The sequence below is a fragment of the Calliopsis andreniformis genome, chromosome 9, assembly GCF_051401765.1.
Source record: "Calliopsis andreniformis isolate RMS-2024a chromosome 9, iyCalAndr_principal, whole genome shotgun sequence".
NCBI lineage: Eukaryota > Metazoa > Arthropoda > Insecta > Hymenoptera > Andrenidae > Calliopsis > Calliopsis andreniformis.
In genome coordinates this window covers 8,295,942-8,313,193 of record NC_135070.1, presented here as the reverse complement: position 1 = coordinate 8,313,193, position 17,252 = coordinate 8,295,942, and the positions used below count along the sequence as shown (strand labels likewise).

At 41.5% G+C, this 17,252-nt stretch overlaps 1 protein-coding gene across 6 annotated transcripts in view; it reads right to left on the bottom strand.

Moving 5' to 3' along the window:
- Nucleotides 1-17,252, bottom strand: part of LOC143183907 (uncharacterized) — a 35,901-nt gene that overhangs the window by 1,470 nt on the left and 17,179 nt on the right. For 3 of the 6 annotated variants that reach the window (XM_076385703.1, XM_076385706.1, XM_076385708.1), the window contains 11 exons: nucleotides 16,683-16,778; nucleotides 15,727-15,961; nucleotides 14,551-14,622; nucleotides 13,249-13,411; nucleotides 11,864-11,973; nucleotides 11,096-11,271; nucleotides 10,465-10,681; nucleotides 9,974-10,095; nucleotides 9,623-9,799; nucleotides 5,305-5,619; nucleotides 4,231-4,488 (listed from right to left, as the gene is read on the bottom strand). In XM_076385703.1, coding sequence (XP_076241818.1) covers nucleotides 4,231-4,488; nucleotides 5,305-5,619; nucleotides 9,623-9,799; nucleotides 9,974-10,095; nucleotides 10,465-10,681; nucleotides 11,096-11,271; nucleotides 11,864-11,973; nucleotides 13,249-13,411; nucleotides 14,551-14,622; nucleotides 15,727-15,961; nucleotides 16,683-16,778 — 1,941 coding nt within the window. Of the gene's footprint in view, nucleotides 1-2,782; nucleotides 2,923-4,230; nucleotides 4,489-5,304; nucleotides 5,620-9,622; nucleotides 9,800-9,973; nucleotides 10,096-10,464; nucleotides 10,682-11,095; nucleotides 11,272-11,863; nucleotides 11,974-13,248; nucleotides 13,412-14,550; nucleotides 14,623-15,726; nucleotides 15,962-16,682; nucleotides 16,779-17,252 lie in introns of those variants that run through there. The other 3 variants (XM_076385707.1, XM_076385705.1, XM_076385704.1) reach the window with 3 other exon arrangements.

The window sequence follows — 17,252 nt, the reverse complement described above, 5'->3', positions numbered from 1 at the left end:
TTCATTGTTTGACGAAGGGACACTGCGTTGCTTCTTGCAGGACGTACATCTGGTAGAAGAATAATCTAGGCTCTAATGCAGATGGATATTTAACTAGTAATCACAGATGTGGTAGTATAGTCACCTTAACAGAGACATGTGATTTCAAAGAGTTCTGTGTCAATTAAGATTTAATAATATAAAAATGTTCTATTTGGTTTTTAATTTTTTCTGTGGTAAAACAAATATTATAATTATATCTTAAAGCAGTTGTCACTGCATCTCTTGAACGTCTCTTAGAAAACATCTGTGATTACGCATGAATTATGGGAAATTAATATTTTAGCCAGCTATACATTGTTTGTTGTCGCGTGATTTATAGTCGCTTTTTATAGTTGCTCTTGTTTCTCATCAGGATGTGCGTTTTTATTTATCGATTGCAATATGATCGTAATAAATTGTTACACGTGAAAGGTAAACGATAAAGAACAAAAAATCTCGTACGTCGCTAAAAATTATACAATCCAAGACGCAACGAAGTTCACTACGGTAATAATGATCGCGGCGCGGGCCGCGAACCAAGCGATCATCCGTCTATAAATTAACTGCTCGCAGACATAAATACTTCTCTCGCTAATTAACAACAATCAATCGCGTTTAGGCTTATACTCGTGTTAATAACAGTGTTTCCTTAAAATTATTGCACTGAATTCCACCAACGTCGAGGAAAAGCATCTCACCCTTTCTCTTCGACCATTAAAAAAAGAGAAGAAAAAGATGGATAAAATCGTGTATAGAATATACGTTTACACCTGTACTTTTCGATCTTGCCCCCTTTATATATAATACTCAAATTTTTTTATTTAAAAAATTACTAATGCCTCTAAACCTTGCACCTCCCTAAAAAAGAAGACCTTAAAGAACCCTGAAATTCTGTCTCTGATATCCTCTTCCTCTCTCCTTCCCCCTTTCTCGATCACACACCACTCGTCGAACTCAAACCTCCTTAACAAAAATCCCAGTTTAGTACCATCGCGAGCGAAGTAAGTTTCAGGGTACGTGCATTCGTTTAAATGGTTCAGGGTATCGATATACGCGACCTTCTTCTGTACCAATGATAAATATATAAATTTATATGTATATATGTATACGTATGCGTACTGTGCGTCCGCGTTGGCAATGACGAAGGAATTAATACCTGTCCTCTGTCCGGGGTGACGCCACTGCGAAGGACTCTAATTCTATCAACTACGTCTAGGCTCATCCTCGTATCGTCCACCCAGCGACAATTATAAAAATTATAAAAAGCCTATTTAATATGATCGATCCGAGCGGAGGCTCGAGGCCGGCTTATTTCCTACGGAAGGAACAAACATTTTCGAACTCTCGATTCGCTGGCTGGACCATACGACTGAGGGAGCTCCAAAACTGACACCGATTTCACTGGACCCCATCATCACCTCGTTCTCGAAACTCTCTTTCGTGGAGCTTCCACCTCGACACGTGTCCTACCGCTATTAAACGCCACGAACGCGTCCAATGATCCTTCTACCGATTGTACTAACAGCTCCTTCAGCTTCCTCTTGCGATATAAATATTCTCTTTGGTAGGAAAGACGCCCGAGACTCTCAAGTACACCGGTGAAAAGGCTCGTTCCACGCAGTGAGAAATCGAAACGAGGCCTCGCGCGAAATTCTGACCCTCGAACGAGCGCATCTCGTTGCTCTCGATTCGTCGATTCTTTTCTTTGTTTCTAGACGCGCGTAAAAATTCTAGGCTAACGAAGCTGTAAAACGAATTCGAAATTTTGTAAAGCGCTCGAAAAAGCTCGTGAACTCGAAGTACGTAGGGATGAAATTTGGATTTGAAGGAGCTTTTACAAAATTTTTGTCTGTTCTGTTGCTTCTTCAGACCGTCGTTTGATAAATCTTTCATTGATAATGCTCGTGGTTGATCTTACGATTATTCTGGATTTTAAAAGCGTTATTTATTATTTTATCAAAGGATGTTACAGACACCACTTAGAAGTATTGGTGTCACGGTATGCGATATATTCTGATTCTTCGATCCAATATAAATTCTTTGACAAAGATAGAAAGTTCATATGATCAATCCCTGGCATTAACACTCCTCTTGCTTCGATACTCAAGAAAATAAAAACTTCAGCGAAAAGACGATGACCAAGGCGACGCGAGGACAAGTCAGCGACACTGTCTAATCGACTTTGGCACCTGTTCATTCTGTCAGTCACAGTGACACATGCCTTCTCGCATCTCTAAGGATCGACGCCCTCGAAGATATGAAATTTCGATCATTTTGGCACTAGCTACGAAATAAGCACACGTTCCATCGCCTCGCGTCGCCAAGCGCCTCGTTCTCTACAGTCTCGTACAAAATGTATACTCATCGAAAAGCGTTACAAATGTTCCCATAAGAATGGGGTGACACGAAAAATCGCAGCTGACGTTCAACTTCCGCGGCTTCGAGTCGCGGCGGTATTATCGAGAGCGTGAAGACGATTAACAGGCTGTTCAGTCCGAGGACACATCGAGCGGGAACCGTTTCGAGATTCAGAGAGCACCGATCACGACCGGGGTGAAGTGTTACAAGAGTTTCAATTCCATCTGATTCGCTTAACGTACATGTCCACTAAATCTACGCAGTCTTGAGAGAAAGACGCTCGACGTGTCCTCGGTGTCTACAAAACTATGCATCGCTAACGAAACGCTCGTCACAGAAGGCTTCTAGAAAACGTGAGAACCGTGCAATGACTCGTGACAACGAAGCGTCGACCGTCGTTCTTCCTAAACGCAAGGTTCCAACGATTATCGCGTGTTCGTTGCGTGTCGCTAGAGAATTCCTCCTGCGATCCTTCGCTCCTCTTGGGCCCCTTTCGCTCGTGTCCCCTTTGGCCCTCGGATCCTTGACTCCTAGCGGCGTTTACTGTTCACGTTCAACAGAGAATACATCACTGGATCGTTGTCGCGTGACAGGGGGGCGGCTGGTCAACAGCGTCAGTCTCAAAAACCAAAATGCGAGGCAATCGGAACACGGGTATTGCGCAAACTAGTCATGCTGTGTGTAACTCGAGTGAGTGCGATTACCATTCTCAGCGGGAGGTATCAATCTGCGGTTCTTTCAGCTCGTCGAGGTCCAGTCTCTGTTTCCTCTTTCAGAGTGGCGACGGTTCACGTATTAGTTCACACACGACTACTGGTTAAATTAAAACTGAAACCTTTCGGCGCTCCCTTCACGATCAAAGAGCTGGTTTGTAGAAGTGAGGGACTAGGGTAGTTGTATTTACATCGTTTTTCTTTCTGTTTAACCCTTTGGGTACATTTGACGAGACAATCAATTGAATCGATGAGTGGATGAACAGGACAAGTCCAAAGACCATATTTTGAGTATTTTGAATATGTAATTCTATGCACTTTTTGTACTTGAACTTCAGAGCCAGAGTGGCTCTATTAAGTCCACTGTTTTTCTATGTGACTTATGTAATAGGCTTGGGGCCTGGAGTCCAGATATAATTTTGAGATAATTTGAAAGTGGCCAACTTCAGATTTGTACGCTTCTTCGGTTCACTAATTCAATTGAAGTTAAATCGAATCCACGTGGAAAATTTCTTCAAATTAAATTGGTGCCCAAGGGGTTAAGTATGTGGAGGTCCTAGAGTTTCTTTGAGCGTGCAGGGTCAGGCTCGCCTGGAACTCATAACTTGGCGTGCATACAACGATCTGACGTTAATTTGTACTTGAAAGAAAAGAAACATCGAGTACTTGTAACTAAATACACATAACCAGGGTGCAAACTTGGCGAACGTTCGTCAAATAACGTTTCCATCATCGCAGGATAACATCAAGATAAATCGTGCTTTTTGAGAGACACACACACGCACATACTCCGTACGACCGTAAGGGAAAGAATAAATTATACAAACGTAGAAGCGGGAAGGGTGACGACACTGAGACACACCATGCGAAAACTGAGACACGCTTCGCGCTGAGGCGCAACGTAAAACACGCAAACAGGAAATGATATTGAAGTTTGAGTACGCAGTGCTGATTGAATTAAATCGAGGACGTGATACACTTAACGATAGATAAAATAGTATGAAGAATAATAAAAATAAAAGGAAACGAAGGGAAAAACGAACGAGCTCCAGCTCAGACTCGATCAATGAACTGCTCCAGAGTAGGGAGGGAAGATGAATGGAGATGAAGAAGAAGGTTTCTATGGAAAAGTACTCACCACAAATCGATTGACCTTAACCTTCGGTGTGCGGGGAGATTCGTTCTGTTGCGAGCCGAGGGACTCGAAGCGGGCTCGAAGACTGCTCGCGGATTCTATGCTCAGCTGCTCGCCGGTGCCCTGAGCCATTTCCATCTCGGCGATATTGTGGTTGCTCGTCGTCGACTTGCCGTCTGTCTCCTCCCAGTGCTCGAATTTCGCGCACAGCGTCTTTGCGCGCGCTGCGTTCTGTGCTTGCTTCAAGAATTCATCCTCGACCTGAAATATGAGTTCTTAGTTAATTTTATTGTTTTAGATTAATTTTTTATTCTTTTCATATTTAAGATCATAAAATGGCGTTGCGATGTTGTTACTAATAAATGGAGTTTTAATTCTTATAGTTTGACGTTACTTTAATTTTAGTCCTTGGTTTTCACTTTCTATTACACAGTCCCTAGTTTTTACTCCCTGGTCTCTTAATTCTACTCTCTACTCCATTTTATCCCCTGGTTTCTAAATCCTGCTGTATATTTTCATAGTCCCTGGTTTTTATTGCCTGATCTTTAAATTCTATTCCGTTTTGCATAGTCCTTAATTTTTACTCCCTGCTCTCCAAGCCATACTTTCTATTCTATAGTCCCTAGTTTTTGCTTCACAGTTTCTAAATCCTACTCTCTACGCCATAGTTCCTAATTGGTATTACTTAATCCTTATTCCTTACTCCCCATATTGCAGTTTTTAGTTCCTCTTCCCTATTCCCTAATCCCTACTTCTTATTCCTCACTATTTAGTCTATAGTTTCTACCCCTCAGACTTCTAATTTTGCACCTCACAACCTTGTTCCTAGTATCATAACTCTTACTCTTTTTCCTACTAATTCCCCAAAGTTATTCCATTTCCCCCTGACACACCCTGTACATTAACTCCCAGACACCTATATCGATTAACCAGTCAACGCAAGTCCCAAGCCTCCACAAAGCGTCAACTGTCACACCTTGCCTGATACCATCGCCTTGGCTCTATGCTAAACTATTAACAAACACCGCCAGTTTCCATGGCGAGAACAATGCAATATTTCGATCAACGGAAACGCACCTTATCCGAAGCTCGAACGTAGTTAGGGTCCCTTTCCTCGCCACTGTCCTCTGCCTCGGACTCCTCTCCTTCCTCCTCTTCATCCTCCTCAGAGTCTGACGCCGTCTGCTTGGCGTATTTGTCCTCTGGCGGTGGCGTGAAGCGTTTCAGCGGTTTGGGACCATTCGGCAGCTCCTTCTTGGTCGCGTTCTCTTCCATCTGCCTGAAGATCGAGAGCATCTTCCTGGCGGTGTCCGTGTGCACCACCTCGTTGACTCTGTCGTCGGCCCTGACCACGTCTGGGTCACGGTATATCTCGCGTTCAGGAGAGTCCATCTGCCAAAACGAATCGTGAACGAGCATTAGATGATCTGGCTGATTCCGACGTTCTTGTACGAAGCTCGTCGAGTCGTTTAAGCGTGGAGGCAGCGGCTGTATACGAGGAGAGGAATAGGGAGAACAAAGGTGCTCCTTTCCACGAATCGCGGCTGCTCGTCCGACAATGAGTCAGCTCGAACGGTTTGACGCGCGCTGCGTCTTCGTACCTGTGGGGCAGGTAGGGCCGAACCAGAACCCGATACCAGCGTGTTCGTTATTTCTGCGACGCCTGCGATCCGAGGAACTAGCGTATTACCTGCGACCATGTTTCACGACCGACGAAATTCCTCGACTAGAGACCGAGAAACGCGAACGCAGGTATATACAGTTTCACCTCGAAGGATCCCTGATTTATAAGCTTAGAGAAAGCTAATTAGTTCGAGTTGCCCGCGCGAATCTTTATTAATGACGTTTCCCTGCTTTTTATTTAAAAAGAGACGGACCGATGAAGACATGGTTCACCTCGGCTTTCGTTTTGCTGAGAGCAGTGGAGGCGCAGCAGGTTTAACCTGATGATGAGAGTTCCACGAGACGAGAGGAATTTTTCTGGGTTTTGTTGCAGAAAATAGTTCCACAGAGTACTTGATTACTATTCATTCACGTATAGAATATTACCCAGATAGCATACAATGTCTTTAAAACGTCTGTTTTATACCCATTACATGCCTGAACTTCTTACAGTATAATTTGGATATTTTTAAAACATTCAACAATGTACGTCTTAAAGATTTCTTAAAGACACACTAGATGAACGTCTTAAAGACTTCCGCTTTTGGATGTCTTTGAGATGTCTTATAAATGTCTTTTAAGATGATCTAAAGATATACTGATTGAATATAAATAGTAATTTCCTTCAATTTTGACTTAAAATAAAATTGAAGCTCAAAATTCTGAACTGAGTTTCACAGTTTCGATTCACAACCAGAAATGTTTTGAAAGCAGTTGAAACGCTTATGCATACGACACAGCAACGGACTCTCCATGGAAACATTTGGCGTCGAGACCCTTCGTACGGGTTCTTCGAGCGAGGGGACACGCGTTGAAAGAAAGAAGGCTTATCTCGCGTGAATCGATCGACAGCTTTCGTCGAAAGGAAAGCATCTGCACATGCATTTGCACGTCAAGTATACATATGTACGCCGACAATACTGTACCGTTACCCTCGTGGAGCGATTTCGAGAAAGCGGGTAATTTTCTACGCTGATCGGGCATTTTCCCGATATTCCACCGAATCACTAACCGAACACTGGCAATTTGATTACAGTGATTTCCTCACTGTAGCCCTGCGAATGACGAGTTTACAGCGAGGTGATCCTGAGGTCAATTCTTCTACAAATAACTCAGCTTTGTCTTGTCAAAGACATGAACGACCGCGTAAGAAAGCAGTTTCTAACAATCTCATAACGAGATAATAACACACTCAAAATTCCTATTTCGAAATAAATAGCTGCTTAATTCGCAACCTTTTTATCCTCAATATCTCCAATATAAAACTACTCCAAAATTGTCATCAAACTTATTACCAAAATTTCTACTCCAAAATAAATCGACTTCGAATGAAGAACTTTTCTCTTCTAGACAAATTTCTCACAAAAGTACTCCAAAATTTTCCCCATGAATTACTACCAATCTAGCTCTAAACATCCTTTCCTCCAACTGCCTCAGGAAACTAAAGTTAATAAATAAAAAACATGGCGTAAAGATCTCGAAGGATGTTCCTTTCGTCTCGCAAAAATTTTTGTTACTCACTTTCTCAAGTTGGTTGTCCTTGGAGCGCAGGACGCACTAGAAACGTTCACTTTGTAAAACGGAGAAAAAGAAGCGGAAGAAAGACGCGTATCCGCAAGGAGGGAACGCTACGTTTCGTAGGGCCGGCAAAGTCCGAACTGGCAGGCAGCGTGTCGGCGGTTGCTATGCCGTTCGCACGAGGAGGACGCACGGCTCTTACTGTTCCCCCTGGTGAGTTACTGGCAGAGCCACGGTGGTGTGCACGGCCTGCTCTCCTCGCGAATGGAAGGATGTAGGAATACTAACGGTAAAAGTATGGCTGCTGACCACTCGAGGGGGTTCAAGGACAGCTGTGGAACCAACTGGCACCCGTGGGCTTCGTGGCTCCAGCGAGCAAGCTTTCGCCAGCTTCCACCGATTTATTGCCGCTTCTTACCGAATTCGTAATTAATCGGCAGTGATTAAGCCTGGCGCACATTCGACGCAGGGTGACGTAAGACAGTCTGCTTCGCCATGCACATAGTGGCCCCTTGTTAATTCGTTGTAGGCTGAAGGTACTTATATACGAGGATATAAGGGAAATTCGATACTCTGATGAGTCTGATTGATTTTAAGCTTTTTGGATTTTCAGAGAACCTCGGGAGAAGAATTTAGCAATTTTCTTTTTTGAGTAGTTTCTGGTTTTTCAGGGTGGACGTTCCTTAAAGGTTAATATTTCCTATGTGGATACTAATGTTTATTAAGAAGGCTGATATATGGAGAATTGGGTAGGTTGAACTTTATTATGCGCATACGTATCGCATATGTATTTCAAAAGTTAGATAACTCAAAAAACGTGACTTTTTAATTAGAGCTATAAATCAGTTTGGTAAATGCACCTCTATTCATTGTAGAAGGTTTACTAGATAAAGATTAAAGTTATAGAATTTATTTAAAGAACTCTTCAAAAGCAAATTACAAATTATTTAAATAATAAGAGGATAATCGTTTAATGTAAGTACTACAACCATTTTTTAGATTAATTGTTCAAGTAAGATAACTTGATTTAAGTAAAGCTACTCTTTCTGTCAATATTATGTATTTAATAAATAATTTTCTCCTAAAATCACAAACACTTTTTTGCTTCCCCTCAAAAACATAAGTACGTCTTGTACTTTTTTACTTTTGTACTTTTTTGAGTCGTATCATTTTTGTAACACATGTGCGATATAACGTTTCACGTTTTATGACGATTGCCATAGGAAATCGCACCTTCTTTGCAAACCTAATGCAGTTTCTTGCTGCGTAACGATTAGGATGCGATATCGTATTGTAGATACTATTTTGCTGCTTGACTTTGTTGTACTCAATGTGCGCTTAGGCTAATAGAGTTCAAGATGGCAGACTAACTATTGATAGCAGATAAGTATTAGCTTGCTTCTATCGATCAGAATACAAAAGTTTGAGAAATACTATTGATATACTCAATTCAGGAATAGCATGGAAATAAATATGTATTTGGATCGATTAGAAAGCACTTCTGCTTCTATCAGTGATTTCAACGCGTCACGAATGACCACAAAAACAGTATCTTCTTTTCTCATGTTAAATACATCAAGTTCATGCAACAAACCAAAAATATCAAACCACGCCTACGAGTGGCGTTGTAAGTCTTATTCATTGATCTCTACATAACACTATGCAATAAAGCATGGCCACTGATCGCTATACTGAGGTTGTCCCCTAATTCAAAGGTAGCAATGGCACCTAAAATTGAGGATTTATGTCCACTTTTACTACGAAATTTAAATTGACTAAAATTCCTTTTAACAAAAAGGAAGATTTTGCACTTCAGTACACGGTATGAATAATTATAATCTTTAAAATACCAAAAATAAGGTTTATAAATAGAAATTTATGTTTTACATATTAAGTATTACTTTTATGATTAAATAGTATAATAATTAAAGTGTACAAGAAATATGAGGAAAAACTCAGTTAACTATCATGTGTGTACCTTGATCCTGTGTCGTCATACTGAGTTAGACACGAATCCTCAGTTTTAGGTGTCAGCGGCGTTCAAATGGGCCCACCAAGTTAAGTCTATGCCCTATCCATTGTTATATATCAGATTAGTGGTCTTATTAGTCCAAAAACGAGGAAGATGAGCGTTTAGAATTAAAAGGAGCAATTCGATTACAGGTCACACACTGCACAACAATCCTCAGAAACGATGCACAGAATAAGATCGAACCTTGACTTGACCGTCGCGAGGAGGGGTAATACGGAACTGCTTGCGCTGTTTTTCTGGTTCCTTGTAGGACTCGAAAAATTTGAATTTGTTCGAAATGTCCGAGGTCTCGACGTGGACCTCCTCAGTCGTGTCAGAGCTGCGCACCACGTCGTCAGAAACCTGGCGTCCCATGAAGGCCTTGTTCGTGCAGGTTTTCAGCGATTAACGATTCGATCTTTAATACACGACAATCCCCACCCCCAGTCTCCCTCGCAGAGAGACACACGCGGTCAGAGATGTCATTACAATAGCGATTCGAAGGATCCCGCGGTTCGTCCGTTAAAACAAACGAAAAAAACAAGTGAAACTCACGTCTCTCGCGCGGCGTGGTGCCTCTGCGGGTGTCTTCGGGTTCACAGGGGTCACAGGTCGTCCAGTCTTCGCCGCGGAGGCGTCCAGTTCCAGGAACATCGATCGAGACTTCCTGCTAATTCCTGTGTAAAATTTAACGACCAGTTACGCGTCGATCATGGTAAAAGTTAGACGCGCAGATTCTTGTCGGTGAAGCTACAATGCCTATTTCGAGATCTCGAAGTGTTCTTAATGTCCGCGGAAGCGATTAATCTATCCCTGAGGCGCGAGGCGAAGTTAGATGTTTCTACAGACAACTACGGGATGAATAATGATTGCCCTCAAACAGGCTACAATGTCCGCGAGGAGAGCGGTCTCAGCTTGCACCTTTGAGCATACATTGCTGCAAGTTCTGGGATCAGAGCATAGTTGCTGCTCCCTCCTCGAGGCTAGCCACGTGGCCAATTAGATCTAACGGTCTTCTAAATATACACTTGGAGAGCTAGGCGCACCTGCTGCGATCACTTCCTCGTCAGCCTTCTCTGGTTTCGGCTTGGTGTCCGTCTCGTCGTCGGAAGCGGCGATAGGTTCACCTCGTTCGAATCTTTCTTTGATGGAACGAGCGTGAGTTGATGAGTTCTGGAGCTCCTCGGCTGCGTTGATCTTTGTCACTCGGTCGCTTCCTGCGACTGCTTGCTGGTACATCTCCTTCATTTTACCCTGTTTGCCCTGTGAGAGGAGAGTTTGAGATTCGATTATTAGGGAGTGTGGGCTTTTTGGTGACTTCGAGATACAATAGTGGAAAGTCTAGGTAAAAGTTTTTACATGATTAATATTTGGTGTCAAATCATTGAGATTTTAGTTTTTATCTGAGATTCTCGTTAGTAGCTTAAATATTAATTTATTAGCGTTTGTAGTGATAAGTTGAAATTTGATTGCAATTCAACGAGACAATATTGCACTAATAGGAATTGTGTGCATTGGATTTCACGGTTACGGGAGAATGAAGAAAAAAACGAAAGGCAGGAGGAATTTTAATTTGATTCGCAACAGATGCCGCAACTATTCTGGCGTGATAGTCTTTCGTGTACGTGAAAACGTACGGTAACGGTTGAACGATCTTGAAACTGAACGCGACTTTACCATGAACAGCCGCGAACGAATGCCGGCGATCTCTTCTTTCCTGGCCTCGCGCTGAACCTCGCGTCTACCTTGCTGACTGGTCGTCTCCCAGCGATTCTTTATGTCGTCCATTTTTGTGAAGCTTATCGGCCGCTCGCGAGTCGCGCGTTTCGCCTTCACGATCTCGCTGTCTACCTCTGCAATGTATATGATGTGCATGAAGTATGTATATCAAATTATGCACGATAAGCTCTTAATTCTTTGATTTAAAAAATTTGTAAATATTCAAATATTCAAATATTCAGATATTTAAAACTTCAAGCTTACAAATATTCAAAAATATTCAAAATTTTAAGTTTTTAAATATTCAAAAATTTAAATCTTTAAAACTTCAAATATTTAAATCTTAAACTTTTCAAATTGTCAAACACTCAAACTTGCAAATATAAAAAGTTTTAAGTTTTCAAATGTTTAAATTTTGAAATTTTCAAATGTTTGGTTATTTTAGCTTTCAACATTTTTTAAATCATTTCAATGTCCAGCTTTTAATTCTCAGTACTGCTGAATTTAAAATGAAATCATTGTAGCATTTAAATTTAATTAAAAAATGCCTGAAATTAAATAATGAATTTTCAAGTAGAATATTCATGATAATTCTGTTCTTATTGAAGAATATAATTGTGCATTTTTCAACGGAGTAACTAGAATAAAAGGAATGCATATGTAACCAAGAATGCTTAAAATACCGCAAAGCTGAATTCTAAATGGAATGAAATGTTCTGCACTCACCCTCTGTTTCTTCCACCTCTTCCTCCTCCTCGCTCTCGCTCGACTCTTCGTAAGGGATTCCATTCAGAGACTCGTCCGCCACTCCGATATCCATGCCTTTAGCCTGGAATCTAAATAAAAGAACAAACAAGTTCGTTTTGCTGCTTTTTCGAGCCGTAGTTGATAATACAGGGTAGAAAACTGATGATTGATCGAATGCTCGCATACAGTGTCAACTATTGCAATATTGTACGGTGACTAATGATGATTTATTTCTTGTTCTAAATTACTACATTTCATTTCTAGAAATTGTCCAGCTGACAGTCAGAATTTTGTAGCAATATATAATTTTGTAAATTTTATAATAATGATGCTTTTAGTCACCACTGTATTTGAGCTTGGGTTGACTTAAATCGAGTAACACGATTTGGAGCAAAAAGTTGCTATTTCCTATATACGAGTGACAAGGGAATTTAGCGATGCACCGTCACTCATACATGATTGATACAGTAGAAAATCCACTATAGATCATCATTATTTCGTAAATTTTTATGTTACCATAATTTTCAAATCTGAAATTCAAAATTTCAAATTCAGTAGAGCTAATACAGTAGAACAACTCGAGTATCCAAACTAGATATTTCTCAATCTTTGTTATTTAGAATTTTCGGTAGTTGGGGTACTAACGATGAAACTATACAAGGACCTCAAGTAAACCTCAAACATTTACTTAGTAATAGTTTATCTAAAGTAATAGAAAAAAATTAACCGTGAATTTTGAAGTTAGCGTTAATTCCAAGTCCTCCAGTATTACAAATTTGTAAACATTCCAATTTCAGGAATCTTAAAATCTTCAAACTTCTAAACATTCAAATTCAATCTCTCCCATTCAGCGACGCTACTTCACAATCCTCCATTCCAATATTCTTTTCACCGATACAAATTAAACGCTCGACGCGCATATAAAAAAACTCGACGGAACGATTAGAAGCCAGCGACTTCTTGCGGCAACTGGAAATAAGCCGACACCGCCAGCAACGTCGCCCGATCTCTCCCGTCTCTCGGAAAGTCTTTGCTCTCCATTTCCCAGATCGCCCCCGAAGCTAAAAAGAAACGATTGCGCCCGAGGATCGACGTTACCGAGAAAACCGTCCGCTGGCACAGAGTCCTCGTTGTGCCTAGCTGGTGGAAACGTATCCGTGTCATGAATGAAAACCGTATCTGCCTGAGTCGTGTACGCTCGAGGAGAGAAGGCATGGGACGAAAGAAAAAAGAGAGAGAGAGAGAGAGAGAGAGAAAGAAAGACAGAGAGAAAGAGAGAGAAAAAGAAAAAGAGAGAGTGAGACTGGAACCAATTCGATCGCGGCCAGTCGCCACGAAATCGTCACGATTACGCGATTACTCACTTGGCCAGCTTGCTGAGGATACTGGGTGACCTTTTCACCGCGATCTGCGACGGCGATCTTTCGATCTCGTTCGTGTCCGTGCCGGCCTTCTCGAAGACTTGGAACCGGGACTTGACGTTCAGACTCGACAGTTCCTCGAGACCCAGGTCCGGTTTGTCAGAGGCTGTAATTATTATTTGAAAACGCTTTTCCTTGCTGCTCTCGCTAATTAGGTAACACAGCATCTCATTTATTACTGCGGGGTCACCAGTTCGCGCTGGTCAGGGTTTCCCAGAGAAGCGATCCAAGGGATGTTGACCCCCCTCTTTCGAAACTGGCGCGTATCCCTGACACTTGTCGTTTGGGTCACGTGACGCCTGAGGGGTTCAAATAAGGGCGGTCCCGTGGAGGAAGGCTGACTCTTTAATGAGCTTTTGCATGGTGATGGGGTTTCAAATGTGGGGAATGACTGAGTGTGGTTTTTGGGTGAGGGGGATTAGGAGCCTTCAGTATTTTTGATACGGTAAGCCTTTGATTAACCGGCGTAAAGTCAAATTTTTTTGATATGGTATTCTTTTGTAGATCAATTTCATAGATTTTGTTAAACTGAAATTAAATTAAAATTCGAGTACTGTTATTACTTTACTGTACTTTTATCTTTAATCAATTAAGTAATCAAAGTGCTGGTTCTTAAATTAATAATTCTAATACTCATTTAATAGAATGTGTACCAAAATGTACATATTCTCTATGTTATCTTATTATCTATGTTATCATTTTTTCGTTATTATTTTTCTTTTACTGATGTGTCTACCAATAGACCTCAAGTAAAATTCACGCTCAAACTTTAAAGTTTTCAAATTTTCATCCCACAAGTACAAAGATTAGCAACATCACTACTTCAAGCCCCATCCCTATGCAAAGGCTCATAAAAAATTAGTGTCACCTTGGGGCCTTCCCTTGAACCGTATTCAAACGACGTAAGTACATAATAGGGATCACCCCTCGACCCTGACCGCTCGGATCTCGTGACCCCTTTTCAGGTGTAAACAATTGATTCATGCAACGGTGATTCTCGTCTGTTATCACGGGACAATACACACTCCGTGCCATTGACGAAAAGAAACAGATCGTAAGGAAGAACCGCGCGCCAGATTTGGCGAAAAAGAAAAAAAAAAAAGAAACACTTTGCTCGTCGTTAGAGTCTCGCGAATCGGTCAGTGGTATTAGAGGTCACTCTGCAAACGGTTAGACAACGGTTAGAGGTCATTCTTCGACGACTTGTTCACCGAAGAGTCCACACACTTTGCATTGGGTCGTTACCTCTGACCACGTCGGGCGGCAACTCTTTCGGCTCGTTCTCCCTAATGATCATCTCTGGCTTTCGTGGTCGCACTACGGAGTTCACAAGACGTCTCTTTGTCGCATTAACGATCTCTCTACATTTGCGTGCGTAATTATAGGGGCGAGGGAAGAGAAAAAGGGAGCGGACATGGGGGAGAGAATTACAGGAATTACAGAGATTATGGCGAAGGGAGCTCTGCGAGTAATAAGGAGGGAGCACTGCGAGGGGTTCGATATAGGATTATTACGAGCATGATTCGCTCCTTTTGGTATGCGAATATTGTCTTCGATTCCATTTTTTGACTGGGCGACAACTCGAGTTCATTTATTTCTTTACCTGTCAAGCGGGGAATTCTTTGACCAGCTATAACAACGCCTTTAATATTACTAAAATTGTATAATAGGAAAAACAGTACAGAAGGAATAAATTACTCTACTTGGTCCTTCATTTTGTATTAACGTTGATATTGTTCTGGTAGAAATTTTTCAATTTGGAGTATCATAGAAAAATACTCGAAGATGATAACAATTCAACAACCACATATATTTAGCTTTTACTACTTAATTTTTCAATCACAGCGCAAGTTTTTAAACTATTCTCATTTTACCACAGGTACATCAAACAATCAAAACTCAAAAAAACAGCTATCCAGTATAATTAAAATACTACTCCACGTAAAACTAAAAGATTCATAAACAGAAACTAAAAAAATAGCAATTACAGACTTTTCTCTTAATTCTATATCCATAAAAAAATAACAGTCACCTTCACCAAAGCAGCAGCTTCTTAATCCATCACAAGGAACAAACTTCTATCACCCAACATGAAGAAATAAAAAAAATGTTCTCGTAACAATTGACCACGTCCTCCCCGATTAACAGGTTCAAACTCTTCGTTTCCTCTCCACTACCAATGTTCAGTCTCCTCGCTCGCCTCCGCTCTTTCTACTCCACGATCCCTCGCAGATTGCCGCGAAGTGACGAGAAACAGTGTTCCAGCGAGATCGCGGATCCGTCATTCGAATGGGACCTCGCTCAGCGATGTCAAAGCGTGCAGAGGGACTCGCGGATCAGAAGAGCGAAGGCTACACTTCGAGATGAAGTTCCGCGTGCTCCGCGAGAGCGTATCGCGCGCGAACCGTGCGATCGACTTACCAGGCTGCTCGGACTCTTCAACCGGTTTCGGTTGGAAGAGCTCCTTGAAGTGTGGCTTACAGTAAAGCGTGCTCTCGTGGCTCTCGTAATTGTCGACGTTAAGCTGCTTGCTACACTGGACGCACCGGAAGCAATTCTTGTGCCAGACCAGACCCTCGGCCTTTGTCTGTTCCATTTGGAAGACGACCTTGCCGCAGCTACGACAGTTCGGATTCGTGTCGCCATTCTGACCCACCTGTCGGCACATTCGATTATTCTTACGGAGTTGTTGAGTAGTGTGTTAGGAACGTGGAGTTAAAAAGAAAAGATTTGTATATATGTTAACCCTTTAAAATAGACATCCTATTAGACTTTTTACTTAGAGACACTTTGCAAAGTTAAATGAAAATTGCATCGATAGAAAGTTCAGTTAAAGTATATATTAAATGATTCACATTCATTTTATAATGAGTGTCAAATTATTTAGAAAAACTTTTCTGGACAGAATCTTGTAGTGAGGAGCATGTTACATGCAGTTGAGAATACAATCTCGATTAATCATGTCTAAATTATTCCTACTCTTTTTTATTCAGTATTAGGATTTTATTTAGAATTTATGGTAGAAGTAGAGGACAGCTGACACCTGAATTATAATTTACTAATACTCCACCAATAAATCATAGGATTATCTATCAAGAAGGTATTTCAAAGATTCTAATCTCAAGTCTCATATTAAGTCGATTAACCAAGGTCCTGCTATAATTCTACAACCAACTGCTCAGTGTGCTCAGCGAAATGTAGCATTCCCATTCGATGACAGTACTCTACAGATTCAAACTCATCAGTTCTTATCCGCACTGCCACCGTCCCGTGTGAACTGGATGGGGAAAAGACTCGAAACGAAAAGGCTATTTACAGGCACTCGCGACTGAAGGGGTCAAGTGCGTCGATGGTAAAGTATCTCAAGTAGTGCTTACGGCATTCAGCTGTTGTTGCACTTTGCCCGCGTCGATCGAGCGTACATGAAGCACGGTCTTCTTGCTGAGAGCGTCGAATTTATTGAAGCTCGACTTCTGTAAACACAAACAGTGGAGGCGTCAAACGAACAGTGTTCGAGAAGCTTACTCGCTGCTTTGTCAAGAGAGAATATGGGGTGTACGTGGTGTCTCGTTTAGCGTGAGGTATGTTCAGCGTGAGCATAGAAAGCGTGTCTCGTTGAGTTTGAAATGCAGAAAGATGTCTGGTTTGTGTGTTTTTTTTTTTTTGTACGTTCATGAGCTAAGTGCCCACGATGAACATTATTCAGGTGGGAATGAAAATCCACGCGCAAAGGTGAAATGGAAGATACAATCGTTCTCAAACACTAAAGGCGCAAAGGGTGTCGCCTGGAAACTATCCAACTGGTTTGGGTGCTCGCGTGCTCGTAGACTTTGATTAAAATTTTGTTCGTCTTTGATAGTTGGATGCTTCAGCATGAACAATTACAGTTGTTCCGTGCATCTTACTTTTTTGATAGGTTGAATGTTTAGAGATTTTCAAATCTTTAG